We start from the raw sequence: 13,488 nt of genomic DNA on the forward strand, positions 1-13,488 counted from the left end.
AGTCTCTGCTACAGTTTAAAATTTTTAGTAGAATGATTTTTTATTTTTTTTGACAAATATGCTCTGTGATTGAGTTTTGTCTTTATCTGATGATTAAATATTGTATTGAGTTTAGAATATCGCAACAACAATTCCAATCCTCCAAATATTTTGTAAGATTCCTCTAAAGCATCATACTGTCGGGAATTATTGGCCTTGTAATACCTGTGGGATGCTATTGTTATAAGAAGGAAACTTTGTTTCAAGGGCTATTAAATTGGATGCTTTGGCACTTTCATCGAAAATCAATAATATATATAATTCTACATTGAGTTGGTCCAATATCTACAAAATCTAGCCTTAGGATTCCTAAAATTTGAGTCCCAATTCCATGTCTTCTAGGGAGGAGTCACTTAAATGGTTCTGATCTTGAGACAGCAAAGAATATATAAGCTTCAAATGCTGCTACCCACTTGCATATACGGACAATAGTAAATGTATGTAGATTTCAATGAATAAAGGGCTAAAGAAATATAAGAAAAAACAGAGGGGAATAAGTTAAATCCATCAGGAAGAGAGGACTGCAGTTTTAATAGTTAGCTGTAAAGACAAGATTCACGAGAGGAAGGGATATCCTCAAATAGAACAAGAAAGAGCAAAGTTTTGAACTGTAAGGATGAGTTACCTCTGCATTGCGGACATGTATGTATGATACTTGAGAATTTAATTTGCTTTATCATGATCAATAACTGTTCTATTGTTCTTTAATTCTTTTTTTTTTTAATTTTAAGAGTAAATTGAGTCAAGACTAGTTAGATTGAAATTATATTCTCATTGTTAGCTTGAGGTGAGGCTTCTGCATTATAGTGTCCTAATATATTTAATTAGGAAATACTGCTCATCTCACCCTAGCTTCCCCATTCCATGCAGTAAAAGGATGCTGGTGGTTTTGGGTCAGGTTGAGTTGTGTCATCCAAGGTGTAATTCATCATTAGATGTATTATCAGGAAGGAGTCAGTATTGCCTAAATTATTTGAGGGAATATCTTCCCATGACTCCATTTTGGCTTTGTCAATCTAGTCATGGGGTAATGGAAAAAGATGCGCCTAACAAAGATTCTAGAAATCAGACCTCACATAATGGGGCAAGTATGACATTTATTGCTTTAGTGAAAAGAAACAGTCATGTCTCGCCCTAATTATTGGAAAATTTGGCTACTCCAACAGTATGTTCTTATCTCTCTTTATATATTAAATTAATAGATGATTAATATAAATTTATTATTATAATTATTCATATATATGTTAGTCATTGAATGCCGAAATATAATGCATATTCATATATATGTATATTCATATATATGTATCATTCGAAATATAATGCATATTCATATATATGTATCATTGGTTTGTTCAGCAGTAGCCTTTTGTTAATTTTGTCGAATATACTGATTTACTGTAGCTCAAGACATAAGATTGAACCTTGATCCTCATTTGTTGGTTTACTATCATGCTCATCATTCCTGGGGACATTCTTGGGGTTCAAATTTGATGTGACAAAGTTGGTACTTCAATCTGAGTTTGACATGGATATCTTCGATCCCTTTTTACCATTTGATTTGTGTAATAGTAGATGATGATTTACAAATTCTAGAGCCAAGACTGACTCTTAAGTTAAACTAATTGTGAAAAATGCTTTAACGGAAGATTATTGTCTAATTCCTTTTATTGCATTGAAAAGTCTTATCTTTCTTGGAGCTCTTTCACATCAAGATGGAATTGCTTGTTTTTTCACCTCTAAACCAAAAGTCTATTTTTGTTGTCTGCACATATATGTACATATTACCTCATCTATTCTTTTAGCTGCGCAGCAACAAAAAAAAACCCAATTACCAGTCACAGCCATCTCATTTCTTGCATAGTGCTGATCCTAAATTGAGTTCAATCCTACACAGTGGTATCACTGGAAGTCTGCAACGAGTAATACAACTGCAATCCAGCCATTAACGCTTCTCTAAGAGGCAGGAAAATCTTATGTATTGGTAACATGTATCTGTTTATCCTTTTAAATTTGCTTAGCGCTTATTAATTTATCTTTATAAATCCTGCAATATTCAGTTCATAAAATTATACATGTATAGTAATCAACATAATAGTGACATACTGCTAACGTCATTTTTAACGTGTGCTGGACATAAAATTGCAGAGCGATAAATCTCTTTATTAATTTAGTGGGATAGTGACAAGTTCCTTTTGTTTCTCTTTTCCTGATTCCTGAGGCCATATTCTTCTCATCTTCTTTCCATGCTTTTGGATTTGTGAGATCTCTTCCTGTAATGGGTCCCTTTAAAGAATAATAATTGATGAAGCACCTTTGCTTAAATGACTTTTGATTCACCGGACCTTCTCCTACTGACCTTAAAGAAAAGAAAAGAAAAGAAAAAAATACCAGGGCCGTTTGGCATCATCCTAGAATCTCCTTTACCTGTTGTGGAATATATTAAAGCAAGAAAGGAGCCTTCAAGTACAGCAGCTGGTTAAAGAGAAAGGTACTTCAATAACTCTTCTTTGCTTTTCTTGTTTTTCAAACATTTGGGCCACATGCTATTAAAACGTTTCAATAATTTTTATTCCTTTCTTTGAATATGAACTATGAAGTCGCCACCAAGAAATTATAGTCCAATGGACATAAGTGGGTGACTTCTTATGAAGAACTTGCTGTTAAACTGGACCTACCAATTCTTGGGTCCACTTCTTTTGAAGTTTTTATCTAAGGGATGGCATTTTTCACCCTATCTTCGCTGTCTCATACTCAACTTTCAGTTGATGATAATACAGCTCGAGTCAACTGATTGAAATCTTTCAGTTAAAAAATATGACACATAGAGAGACTGTCTTAAAACACTTTCATGCATGCAGATTTCTTCTACTTCCTTTGCTTTTCATAAAAAAAGAAAGAAAGAAAACATAGAGCTCCCACTTTCTTTTAATTGTTTGTTTAAATTATTACTTAAGTGGTAATCTAACCTTTCATTACTTAATTTTTGATTCCTGCGACAATGAACGCAGCAGACCAACTGAATGTATGGCACTGAGATGGCAATGCTTTGAGAGATCAATCATTGGATTTTGATTCCATTTGATCAAAATTCTTGACCGAAACCCAAGAAATCTGAAGATCGATCTGATTCAACTGACTTTTACGATTTGTTGTTGGCCATTTTTGTTTCCCTTTTCCTTTCTTTTCTTTTCTTGGTGAAAATTCTTTTCTTTCTCAGTTTGAGCATGGATATGGATTACAGAGTTAAAGCTAACAACACCCCCTTTGGAATAATTTCCTTTAAAGAAGTTGATTGCTTTCAAACTATAAAAAGGTTTGCAGCCAGAAGTACGTGGACCTTTTTGTCATTTCATGAATTTCTCTCTTTGTTTTTCAGACAAAGCTAATCTTGTTACTTCACGTCAGGATGTCTCTGTATCATAACTCGGATAATAATAAGAGTGTCTCTCTCGTAAGGCCAGATAATAAAAAGATATATTCAGACACTAAGAAATTGAAATCCATGTCCAAAACTTTACCACAAAATGATAGATAGAAACTTTAGTTTCCTGTAAATTTATCATTGAAAGGAAAGGAATCACTTGCATAATTCAAAAGCAAGTTCAATAATTATTCATCAATCATGATCCTTATGGGGAATTTCTTTTTAAGCAAATAAAGAAAAAGAAAAGTTTCTAAAGTGGGAGCATGGATGAGTAGATGCGCAAGAAACTTGATTTTTCTTTGCTTGATGCCTTAGCTTTGATTTTCTTGAGATTCCAGTAGTTAATTCTGATAGATAAAATTAATATAAGGGTAAATGTAGTCTTAAAAAGGGAGGTTTTTATTTAGTGATTCATCGATGGTACGTGAAGCAGCATTGGTGCCGTACGATAAACATGCAATACGGCCAATAGACAGTCTGTGCGTTGAAACTGGAAGCCTTTAAGATTCTCTTCTAAGTGGATAATCTTAAACATGTGTCTCCTTTTCTTGGTTCATTTTTTATGGAAGAAAATGTTTATAGTTACACTTACAAAGGAACTTTTATCTTCATTTAATAAGATGGCTTGATTTGATTCACCTTTTCCACACTATTTTATTTTATAAGATAAAATACATAGATCAAGTTTGGGGGTCCTAAAATCTAAGGTTAGATTCTTTGATTCCTCTAGCCCTACAAAGAACAAAAAGAATCTGCCAATCTCACTACACCCTACTCAAAAAAGGAATAGGAAAAGAAAAAGAAAAAGAAAAAGAAAAAGAAAGAAAGAAAATTTAAGAAAAAAATTAAAGTAAGAAAGACCTATTTGGTTATCCCTTTCAGTCACCAAAAGAAATAAATCCATTATAGCTACTCTTATCACAAAATTACTAATACTTCTTCCAAGTTTCTAAGGAGTGTTGAGAAAGTTGAACCCATTATTCATCATGGTGGGGCTAACCTAACTCAGCAGGGAATCAAAACAGAGAGAAAAGAGAAGTGGGAAAACAGCAAGAGCAAGATAAAAACAAACCATACACTTTTCCTCTTTTCTCTCCTTTTAAGAAGACTCAATTTGAAACTGTGTTGCTTTCTCTGTTTTTCCTGCATCATAGATTCTTTCCCACCCTCTCCTCCTCCCCCTTTCTTTCAAGTCAAAGAAAAAATAAGAAACAAATAGAAATCTATTTTCTTTCTTTCTCTTTTTTTTTTTTTTTTTCTTAAAATAAAGAAAAGGAAAAGTTAAGTAATGAAATGAAGAAGTAGCCACAGGCCACAGCTAGCTCAATGGGCATATATTCCCCTTACAACATTACCCCACTTAATGTTTCCAGATATGGAGTGATAACATAGGACACAACACAATACACACAAACACACCCCCCAACAACTCCAAAATTTATAAAGAGAAGGACACCAGCTGCCACTTATTCAATTCAAACCTTACCTCATAAAAGAAAGAAGAAGAAAAAGAAAAGGGTCACCATTCACTACCCATAATAAATTTTTTATGTTTCATTACGATTACTACTTGTCTTTCATCCACAACAAATACTGAAAAATGGGTCTCCAAGATTTGCAAAATCAAAATATGAACTTGGTTTTATCTACTGATGCAAAACCTAGGCTTAAATGGACACCTGAGTTACATCAAAGATTTGTTGAAGCTGTCAATCAACTTGGAGGAGCAGACAGTTGAGTATCCATTTATATACATATACATAACCTCAATGATCTTCCTTTCTTTTCTTTTTTTTCTTTTGGAAATAAAATAAAAACAAGAAAAGTAGAGTCTCTAATTTATTTGTTATCATTATATTATTGGCAGAAGCAACACCAAAGAGTCTGATGAGGGTGATGGGAATTCCTGGACTTACTTTGTACCATCTGAAGAGCCATTTACAGGCATTTTCTATATTTTCACAATGATTGGATCAGTCTTCCTTGCTTGTACCAATTTAGGAAATGCAAAATTTCATTGTGTTTCTTTGTTGTTCTTGCAGAAGTACAGGCTGGGAAAGAGCCAGCTGCTGCACTCACAGTCTCCATCACAATCACAGTCACAGGCCAGCATTGAGAATAAGCAAGAAGGTGAGTTGCTAACAATGAATCAGATTAAAAAGCTATATGATTGGCAGAAATTTATTTCCGTTTGTATTCTTATATGGCGATGTTGTTTACAGCTTCCTTCCATGCAGATTACAAAGAGATCCAAAGTACTAATTGCGAATTAAAAGCAGGAATTGCTGAGGAAATTCAAAATCCAACTAATGAGTAATAGTTATAGATAATGTTTATGTACTTTGAGGTGAATTTGAATTCATGTGACAGTAAAAGAAGAGTTCTTTTACTGATTAAAAGTGTTGTATTGTGTCGTGTTCAACAGAAGCTTTCAGATTGCTCAGGCTCTCCAAATGCAAATGGAAGTTCAGAGAAAACTTCATGAACAGATTGAGGTAGGATCGCGAATTCTCTATCAATATACAGATACTTATCATTCCATTGATGAAAGAAAAGTAACGATCCAATTAGGAATGTAATGTAATTTTCAGGTGCAGAGACATTTACAACTGAGAATAGAGGCTCAAGGGAAATACTTACGATCAGTATTAAAAAAGGCACAAGAAACACTTTCTGGTTATAATCCTTCTTCTGCAATGGGAATAGAAATTGCGAAAGCTGAACTATCTCGATTAGTGTCAATGGTTAACACGGGATGTTCAAGCTCTTCAATTTCAGAATTGACAGAAATAGGAAATTCAATCTTGAATGATACAACAGACAAGAATCAAATGATCAGAAGAGGGACAGTCTGTTCAGCGGAAAGCTCCTTAACATCATCTGAAAGCTCTGGAAGAAAGGAGGATGATATGCAACAAAAGAATGAGATAGGTGCCACCAATAAGTCCATTACTACTTCTCTTGAGCTTCCTTTGATGGATGCTCACCCCCAAGACAAGTCATGGAATAATAATAATAATAACCATAATAACAATACTTATCAGCCAACCAATCAAGCAAAAAAGAGAAGTAGCACTACAATAAGTTCTGATGGTATCTGTGTACAGCAGCCAATTGCGAAAAGATCAAGAAATGGCGAGCAACTAAGAATATTTGATCTCAATAGCCAATATCAGATTGACTTCGAACCAGGGTCAACAAGAGCTATAGACTTAAATTGCCAGGGATTTTGAGCAAGTCTAGAGTTCTTGGGAGCTTTATACTGTTAAGGGTTTTAGTAAATAATATATAGTACTCTATGAAGCAGTAGCAAAGTTAATTAATGTTAAACTAAAATCTTTGTTTATAAACTATGTATACATTGGTATATGTCTGGACTCTCTGCGACTTCTCAAAGTATTTCCATATTATACACACACACACACACACACACACACACACTAAAGGAAAAATTGGTATAGATATTATATTATGTGAAGACATGCATCTATATTTCTAGCTTTTTTCCCTTCTTGTTTCTTTCTCTCTGTATATGTTCGAAATTCCTAAAGCTGCCAAGAAAAAATTGCTTTCAATGGTTACAGAGTTCTAAGTGTCGCTGTAGAGCAATATACATCTGTTTTAAGGTGACAAGGGTTCGCTTATCTGGTCAATTGTGTTGATGATGCAACCTTATGCCTTCCAAATTTATTGGGGATCTTCAAGGGGAACCGCAAGTTGATAACATTTCTATTAACCATTCCATTATTTTACTCTTGATTATTCCAATAATAAGTAATTGCACAAAGACATATTATATTTGCTAAAGAGACTTGAAGTGAACGTTTTAGGAGTCTTTCAAAGTGAAAAGGCAAGGCATAGACAAAGAAAATAAATAAAAAAATTAAAGCACAAAGAAGAACAATATCAGATTATCACAATAATAAAGTTAGAAAGGCAGCAGCAGCAGCAACAGAATACCAGAGAGCAAGGAATCATCATTGCAGCAAAATCATCAAGCAGCGCAACAATAAGTGAATCATGAATCATTAGCTAAACCATGCGTATGGTTTAATATATTACTTCTTAAGGAACTTTGATTAACTTTTTTTGCTAGGCCTGCAAGCTCAATTATTAAATACACCACAATGGCCAATATATGCAGCCAGCCCTTTCGCTTTCTTATGGTATCTTTATGGGAGGGAAACTGGAAGTGCAAAAGATGGATTATCCAGTAATCATCCATGGTCATTATCTTCTAGCAGCTTTTTTCTTTCTGCTTGTGAACTTGTCTAAATCATCTCCATTGCTTCAAGGTATTGCTTCACTGCTTCTATATAATTACAGCTTTTACTTAGATACACGACACATTGACTCTCTCACTCTCTCCTTACATATATATTTTACACACACATATATATATACTGTTAATTGAGCTCCAACTGAGATTCAAATTCCTATATAACCTGAGGACGAGTCCACTACTAGTATAGGAACAATATACATGACATGTCAGTTCTAATAGGTTCTGTTACGTTTCCTCATTGTAGGAAAAATTATCCCTTACATGACTTCAGATGTCAACGAGGTCTCAGGCAAGTCCTTTGACTACATAGTTGTCGGGGGAGGCACTGCGGGATGCCCCCTGGCAGCAACCCTTTCAGAAAGGTTCTCTGTGCTATTGGTAGAACGAGGTGGCTCTCCCTATGGAAATCCCTTGGTATGGAATAAGATGTACTATGGTTTCGCATTGCTCCAAACTGATGAGTTCTCATCAGTGGCTGAAAGTTTCATTTCCAAGGATGGAGTTCAGGGTCATAGAGGGCGAGTGCTTGGAGGATCGTCCGCAATAAATGGTGCCTTTTATAGCAGAGCTAGTAATGATTTTGTTAAAAGAATTGGGTGGGATGAAGAGCTAGTGAAGGAAGCGTACGAGTGGGTGGAGTCTAAAATTGTTTTCAGACCTGAGCTGTCCATATGGCAATCTGTTCTTGAATTTGGTCTTCTTGAGGCAGGATTTCTTCCTTATAACGGATTTAGCTGGGATCATATTGAGGGTACAAAGATTGGCGGGACTACCTATGATGAATTTGGAGTAAGGCACACCTCAGCTGATCTTCTGGGAGCAGGAAATCTAGAAAATATCACAGTTCTTTTATATGCAACCGTAAAGAACATCATTTTCCATAACAATGGTGAGTCAAGATATCAGTCAGAAAGCAAAAAATAAATTCATCTCTCACCTATTAATATCTTCTTGGATAATACCTCTCTGGATGCTTATATATTCTCTTTCAATGATGCAGGTTCGGAAAATGAGAGAATAGCCCATGGCATTAGGTTCATTAAGAGCAATGGCAGCACAGATCAAATATATGAAGCTTACCTCAATCAACCAAAGAACTCGAGCTCATGGGGAGATGTTATTTTGTCAGCAGGAGCATTAGGCAGTCCTCAAATTCTAATGTTAAGTGGCATTGGACCACAAAAGCATCTTAAGAACTTCAGTATCCCACTTGTTTGGGACCTGAAAGGGGTTGGCCAAGAGATGAAAGACAACCCTGCTATTGCCCTTCTAGCAGACACAAATGCGGAATATCGGCTGCCAGATACGCCTCAAGTCGTGGGAATTGCGAAGGACTTCAAATTCATAGTAGAAGGCGGAATATTACCAATAAGCTTCAACGCAACGAGAATGCCAATTGCAGTCAAGCTTGCATTTCCAGAATCTAAAGGCAAGCTGAAATTGTACAACACAGATCCTAGGCAAAACCCATTGGTGAAATTCAACTATCTAGCAGAGGAAAAAGACTTGGACGGTTGTGTGGAGATGGCCCAATTGCTTCAAAGGGTATCAAGGTCCGAGTCTGTTGCTCTGTTCCTGAGGAGTGAACCTCAGAATAATCTGTTATCCAGTCCTCATGAACTGAGAGATTTCTGTAAGAAGAACGTGAGGACTTATTATCATTATCATGGAGGATGTACTGTTGGATCAGTTGTTGATAATGATTACAAAGTCTATGGAGTAAAGGGTCTGAGAGTAATAGATGGATCAACTTTCTTGGAATCCCCAGGCACAAACCCAATGGCTACTTTATTGATGCTGGGAAGATATCAAGGGATCAGAATTCTAAGAGACAGGGAGAATACTTCTATATTTAATAATCAAGAACAACCTTAGCAAACTCTTAACTTAAGAAATACATATCATATCACCAGTTAATGTTAAATACTTCTCCCTTTAATCATAGCGTACTTTGTCGCAATCAATTCAATTTAGCTATGAATTGCCTCTAGCCTCTTCAAGTGCAGCTCTTGAATGTGGCTATTCCGTATAACACTATCTAAGTTCATAATTTGGTAGATAAACGCAGAGTTGCATCTTTTATGGTCATCAGATGATAGATGATTTTTATGACTTTGATTTAAATTGACCATTTTAGGATAGAGAAATATAGAATCATCTCATCCTGCTGTGTACAAAATTAGCTATGCACAAAAGCAAGAAATGGAGAAAAAGTACGCAACTCATATATTATCCAAGGGGAACTCAAGAAAACAATTATTTTATGTACAAACTCTTTCAGAAATAGAAATGCACACAAAAAAACCCAAACAAAAATTATCACTAACCCTCCCTTTCCTGATCAGGACTTGGAGTAGAATTATCATCGACATCATTAGACTCACTTGAAGGAGTTTGATTAGAATCATCATTTCTCCTATTACTACTACTACTGTTGAAAGAGAAACTAACCCAAATCTCTCTTCTCCTCTCTCTCCCTCCTTCTCCTTCTTCTTCATGATCTCTCTTCTTGCTCAACTCCTCATCATCAACAGGCATCTTATATCTACAAACAGGGCAAGACCCATGAATCCCCAACCACTTCTCTATACAATTACCATGAAACCTATGCTTACAGGGCATCTCTTTCACCACAGCCCCAGCACCAATCTCCCACTCCTCTAAACAAATAGCACACTCGCTATCACGATCACCAATTTCTTGAACATCTACACTAGGCAAGGACTCTATTGATGCCCTAGAGGCAGGTGGGTGGCCGTTCTTGGCAGCTAGTTCTCTAAGAAGAGAATCCAAACTTTCAGTTCCTTCTATCACCACCATACCCTGAGTAAAAGGGTTGATTAGGATGATTCTTTCATGTCGAGAGGTTGTTTCTTGATTTTCTTGATCTGGGTTTTCTGTGTTTGTGTTTGTGGTGGTGGAAGTAAAGCCTAAGATGAAAGGCAAGAACAAAGACAGATCTCTGTGTCTTAGGAATCTTTCAAAGGCTGAAGATAGTTCAGGTACTTGAGTTTCAGAAGCCATTGATCGAAATAAGTGTGCGAGAACCTTGAGAGAAAGAAAAGAAAGGAAGTATCTAAGAGAAAAAGAGAAGTGAGAAGATAGCCAGGCGTAACAATGGAGAGAGAAGAATATAAGAGCCCATAGGAATTAGAGAGAGGAAAGTGGTAGAAAGATCTGGAATTCTGTGTGTTGCTGCTGCTGTTTATCATGTTTATCCTGTCACCTAATAATAAGCTGTCTTTGTCCAGCTGCAAACTTTGAAGGGAAGATATTTTTATGATGGAGTGGACTTGGCTGGGCAACCTCATCATCATCAATCATCTTGCAAAATATTACCCTAACAACATAGTATCTGAATTCATCAAATAAAATAAAAAGTTATATTACTCTTCACAATGGTAATATTCATTACTACTGCTGAAAGAGCCATCATCAGCAGAGAAATAATATTATTAATTAAAACTTTTAAAATGCTAAGCAAATATATTATATTTCAAGTTTTTCTCTTCCAAAATTATTATTATCATTTGTCATATATGAGAAGCATAAAATGATTTGCTAACTTTGACAAAGAAAGAATACTTCGGTAATTGCTTTCAGTATTATTCGGCAAAAGAAAAGTCTACGTGACTTGGTCCAAGTGGTAGTTTAATTGGGTTATGATCGTCAATCTAGAGCCATCTCCAACGATGAATTTAGAAAATACAAATTCTAGCCTAATATTCAACTTTGCTGACTGAAATTCCCTTTCCATTTAATTTTACATAATCTTTTACTATTCCCTATTTTAAAATAATCTCATTCATAGTTAGAACATATTGTGAGAATATATTTATAATCAAACTTTTCTATTTTTGATGTATAAATAAAAACCCTTGAAGGAAATGAATATTAATTGATATCTTTGTGCATTTCTTTTATATAGAACGGAAAGTAAATAGAAAATAAATACACAGAATCAGGTTATAGTAACTAATGAGCTAGGGGTCCACCAAACGTTTTTAAACACCAAGTGCCACTCCATTTACCATTATCTTCGTTGCTATCGCATTTGGTGAGGGCGCCTGTTTACTCTCTCTCTCTCTCATACACACACCAACTGTTTGATAAAGTTCCTGAAAGAAAGAAAGTTTCTTTTGCCTTCAAGAAAATTACATGTGGAATTCATCTCATCTGGGTGATATTATCTCGTTTAGCAGGTTCTTGTAATGTGATCATCTTGTCAGATCGTTCTGGGTGTTACTAGTTATCAATATATCCACAACATGGCTCTTGTGAATGTCCGTGCTCTCCAATTCATGAACTGTGACTTCTTTGGAAACCGCTCAAAAGCTTTTACCTTTCTCCCCCTACAAACTACAAGTGAGTGGAATAATGACTTCAAGCCCTTATAATTACATGTCATTTGTTGGTCGCGTATACATTCTTTGTTTTGAAAAAGATTTAAACTTTTTCTTTTTGTGCGTGTGGAGTTCTAAACCCATAATTTATTTATGGTAGATTTTCAGGCAATGACAGTAATGGCAAGCAAAAGGGCCAATACTAAAACAGAAAGTGCAAAAACCATAAATATAAGAAGGCGAAAGAAGGTATGCTGTTAGAAAGATTATGCCTTTTTTATTACATAAGCACGAAAGAAATGTTTATTCTTGTTGTTCCCTTTCAAATAAACCCTCCCTAAAAGATTCTTAAAAGAGTTGATTTTTTTAATGTCTATACCAGTTTAATGGCACACCGATAAAACCAAGGCTCTCAGTGTTCTGTTCAACTAAACAGTTATATGCAATGCTGGTAGATGACCAAAACAAGAAGTGTTTATTTTATGGAAGCACTTTGCAAAAGTCATTGCGAGGCAGTCCTCCTTGTAGCAAGATTGTAAGTACACTGTCAAGGTTAGAGCAGGGAAAAAGAAATTCAGAAAGTTTACTGTTACTGCTATTTTAATCATCAATTTTTTTTTATTTGAATATCCATTCGGTACAGTTCTGTTCACAGGAAGCTGCTAAATGTCTTGGTGAAGAGCTTGTTAAGGCTTGTGTAGATCTTGATGTTAATGAAATATCATCATATGATCGCAATGGTTTTCCTAGAGGGGAAAGAATGCAAGCATTTGAGCTTGCAATTTCTCGGCATGGATTCTTACCCAGATAGTTCTGTACCTAACTCTGCAGAATCTTCTTCTTAATGTATATTTTTTCTGGAATTCTTCTGCATTTTGGAAGCTTAACATGGCATATGATTCGAAATTGAGCCCTTATAATCTTGGAGACGACTCCAGTGCTCATCGGGTATAACTTTATTATCTGCTATGAGAAGCTTTCTGTAAGGTGCCACTAAGTTGGTTTGCTCTTGAGACTGCAAGTCTTATGACATGATTGTGATTTCGTGTATGTCGCTGGTATCTTGTTGGTCTGAGATGATTAATATGTGAATTGGTTTCTCCATGATTAATATGAGAAAAAAAACTGTTAATATGTATTTTCAATGATGAAATTGTCTTTTTCTTTTCCTACCATATTAACCATACAGAAAATATTCCATGATTAATATGTGAATTCCATATTAAAAAAAAATATTATTATATAACTTTTTGATTGACAATCTTGAGGAACATGATTAATCAATTTATTATCAATCAAAAACTCACATAATAATATAAATTGTTTTCATAGAGATAATACGTTTATATACTTGCAATTTTAGTTTTGTTTAGTAAATCTTCTATATAAATCCATAT

At 35.1% G+C, this 13,488-nt stretch overlaps 4 protein-coding genes across 10 annotated transcripts; 3 read left to right on the top strand and 1 right to left on the bottom strand.

Moving 5' to 3' along the window:
- Positions 1 to 3,934: 3,934 nt before the first annotated feature.
- On the top strand, positions 3,935 to 6,832 carry LOC8281817 (myb family transcription factor PHL8). 2 transcript variants are annotated; one of them, XM_015721357.3, is made up of 6 exons: positions 3,935 to 5,196; positions 5,331 to 5,407; positions 5,506 to 5,593; positions 5,686 to 5,776; positions 5,889 to 5,958; positions 6,055 to 6,832. In XM_015721357.3, exons 1-6 carry the CDS (start codon positions 5,064 to 5,066, stop codon positions 6,694 to 6,696), a joined length of 1,101 nt encoding a protein of 366 aa, XP_015576843.2. In that variant the 5' UTR covers positions 3,935 to 5,063; the 3' UTR covers positions 6,697 to 6,832. The 2 variants fall into 2 exon arrangements, with proteins under 2 accessions (XP_015576843.2, XP_002522449.2); XM_002522403.4 differs by having other exon boundaries at positions 3,936 to 5,196; positions 5,701 to 5,776.
- A 131-nt stretch (positions 6,833 to 6,963) lies between these two features.
- LOC8281816 (protein HOTHEAD) lies at positions 6,964 to 9,805 on the top strand. Its single transcript, XM_025157964.2, has 3 exons — positions 6,964 to 7,758; positions 7,993 to 8,637; positions 8,749 to 9,805. The coding sequence occupies exons 1-3, from the start codon at positions 7,602 to 7,604 to the stop codon at positions 9,621 to 9,623; spliced, it is 1,677 nt and encodes a 558-aa protein (XP_025013732.2). The 5' UTR covers positions 6,964 to 7,601; the 3' UTR covers positions 9,624 to 9,805.
- A 146-nt stretch (positions 9,806 to 9,951) lies between these two features.
- LOC8281815 (E3 ubiquitin-protein ligase MPSR1) lies at positions 9,952 to 11,085 on the bottom strand. Its single transcript, XM_025157965.2, has one exon. It carries the CDS (start codon positions 10,770 to 10,772, stop codon positions 10,071 to 10,073), a length of 702 nt encoding a protein of 233 aa, XP_025013733.1. The 5' UTR covers positions 10,773 to 11,085; the 3' UTR covers positions 9,952 to 10,070.
- Positions 11,086 to 11,496: 411 nt separating this feature from the next.
- On the top strand, positions 11,497 to 13,266 carry LOC8281814 (50S ribosomal protein L18). 6 transcript variants are annotated; one of them, XM_048372263.1, is made up of 4 exons: positions 11,497 to 12,113; positions 12,252 to 12,340; positions 12,528 to 12,626; positions 12,747 to 13,266. In XM_048372263.1, the coding sequence occupies exons 1-4, from the start codon at positions 12,017 to 12,019 to the stop codon at positions 12,900 to 12,902; spliced, it is 441 nt and encodes a 146-aa protein (XP_048228220.1). In that variant the 5' UTR covers positions 11,497 to 12,016; the 3' UTR covers positions 12,903 to 13,266. The 6 variants fall into 6 exon arrangements, with proteins under 6 accessions (XP_048228220.1, XP_025013735.2, XP_015576801.2 ...); XM_025157967.2 differs by having other exon boundaries at positions 11,513 to 12,113; positions 12,735 to 13,266; XM_015721315.3 differs by having other exon boundaries at positions 11,559 to 12,113; positions 12,474 to 12,643; positions 12,735 to 12,954.
- The last annotated feature ends 222 nt before the right edge of the window (positions 13,267 to 13,488 follow it).

Source organism: Ricinus communis, chromosome 1 (genome assembly GCF_019578655.1).
Source record: "Ricinus communis isolate WT05 ecotype wild-type chromosome 1, ASM1957865v1, whole genome shotgun sequence".
NCBI lineage: Eukaryota > Viridiplantae > Streptophyta > Magnoliopsida > Malpighiales > Euphorbiaceae > Ricinus > Ricinus communis.

Excerpts from the sequence above, each read along its gene's own strand:
- LOC8281817 (XM_015721357.3), top strand. The coding sequence starts at position 5,064 with ATGGGTCTCCAAGATTTGCAAAATCAAAATATGAACTTGGTTTTATCT. Across the intron at positions 5,594-5,685 it reads CATTGAGAATAAGCAAGAAG|CTTCCTTCCATGCAGATTAC; the intron begins GTGAGTTGCTAA and ends TGTTGTTTACAG. Across the intron at positions 5,777-5,888 it reads ATTCAAAATCCAACTAATGA|AAGCTTTCAGATTGCTCAGG; the intron begins GTAATAGTTATA and ends CGTGTTCAACAG.
- LOC8281816 (XM_025157964.2), top strand. The coding sequence starts at position 7,602 with ATGCAGCCAGCCCTTTCGCTTTCTTATGGTATCTTTATGGGAGGGAAA. Across the intron at positions 7,759-7,992 it reads ATCATCTCCATTGCTTCAAG|GAAAAATTATCCCTTACATG; the intron begins GTATTGCTTCAC and ends TCCTCATTGTAG. Across the intron at positions 8,638-8,748 it reads CATCATTTTCCATAACAATG|GTTCGGAAAATGAGAGAATA; the intron begins GTGAGTCAAGAT and ends TCAATGATGCAG.
- LOC8281815 (XM_025157965.2), bottom strand. The coding sequence starts at position 10,772 with ATGGCTTCTGAAACTCAAGTACCTGAACTATCTTCAGCCTTTGAAAGA.
- LOC8281814 (XM_025157966.2), top strand. The coding sequence starts at position 12,017 with ATGGCTCTTGTGAATGTCCGTGCTCTCCAATTCATGAACTGTGACTTC. Across the intron at positions 12,341-12,473 it reads ATATAAGAAGGCGAAAGAAG|TTTAATGGCACACCGATAAA; the intron begins GTATGCTGTTAG and ends TGTCTATACCAG. Across the intron at positions 12,627-12,734 it reads GTCCTCCTTGTAGCAAGATT|TTCTGTTCACAGGAAGCTGC; the intron begins GTAAGTACACTG and ends CATTCGGTACAG.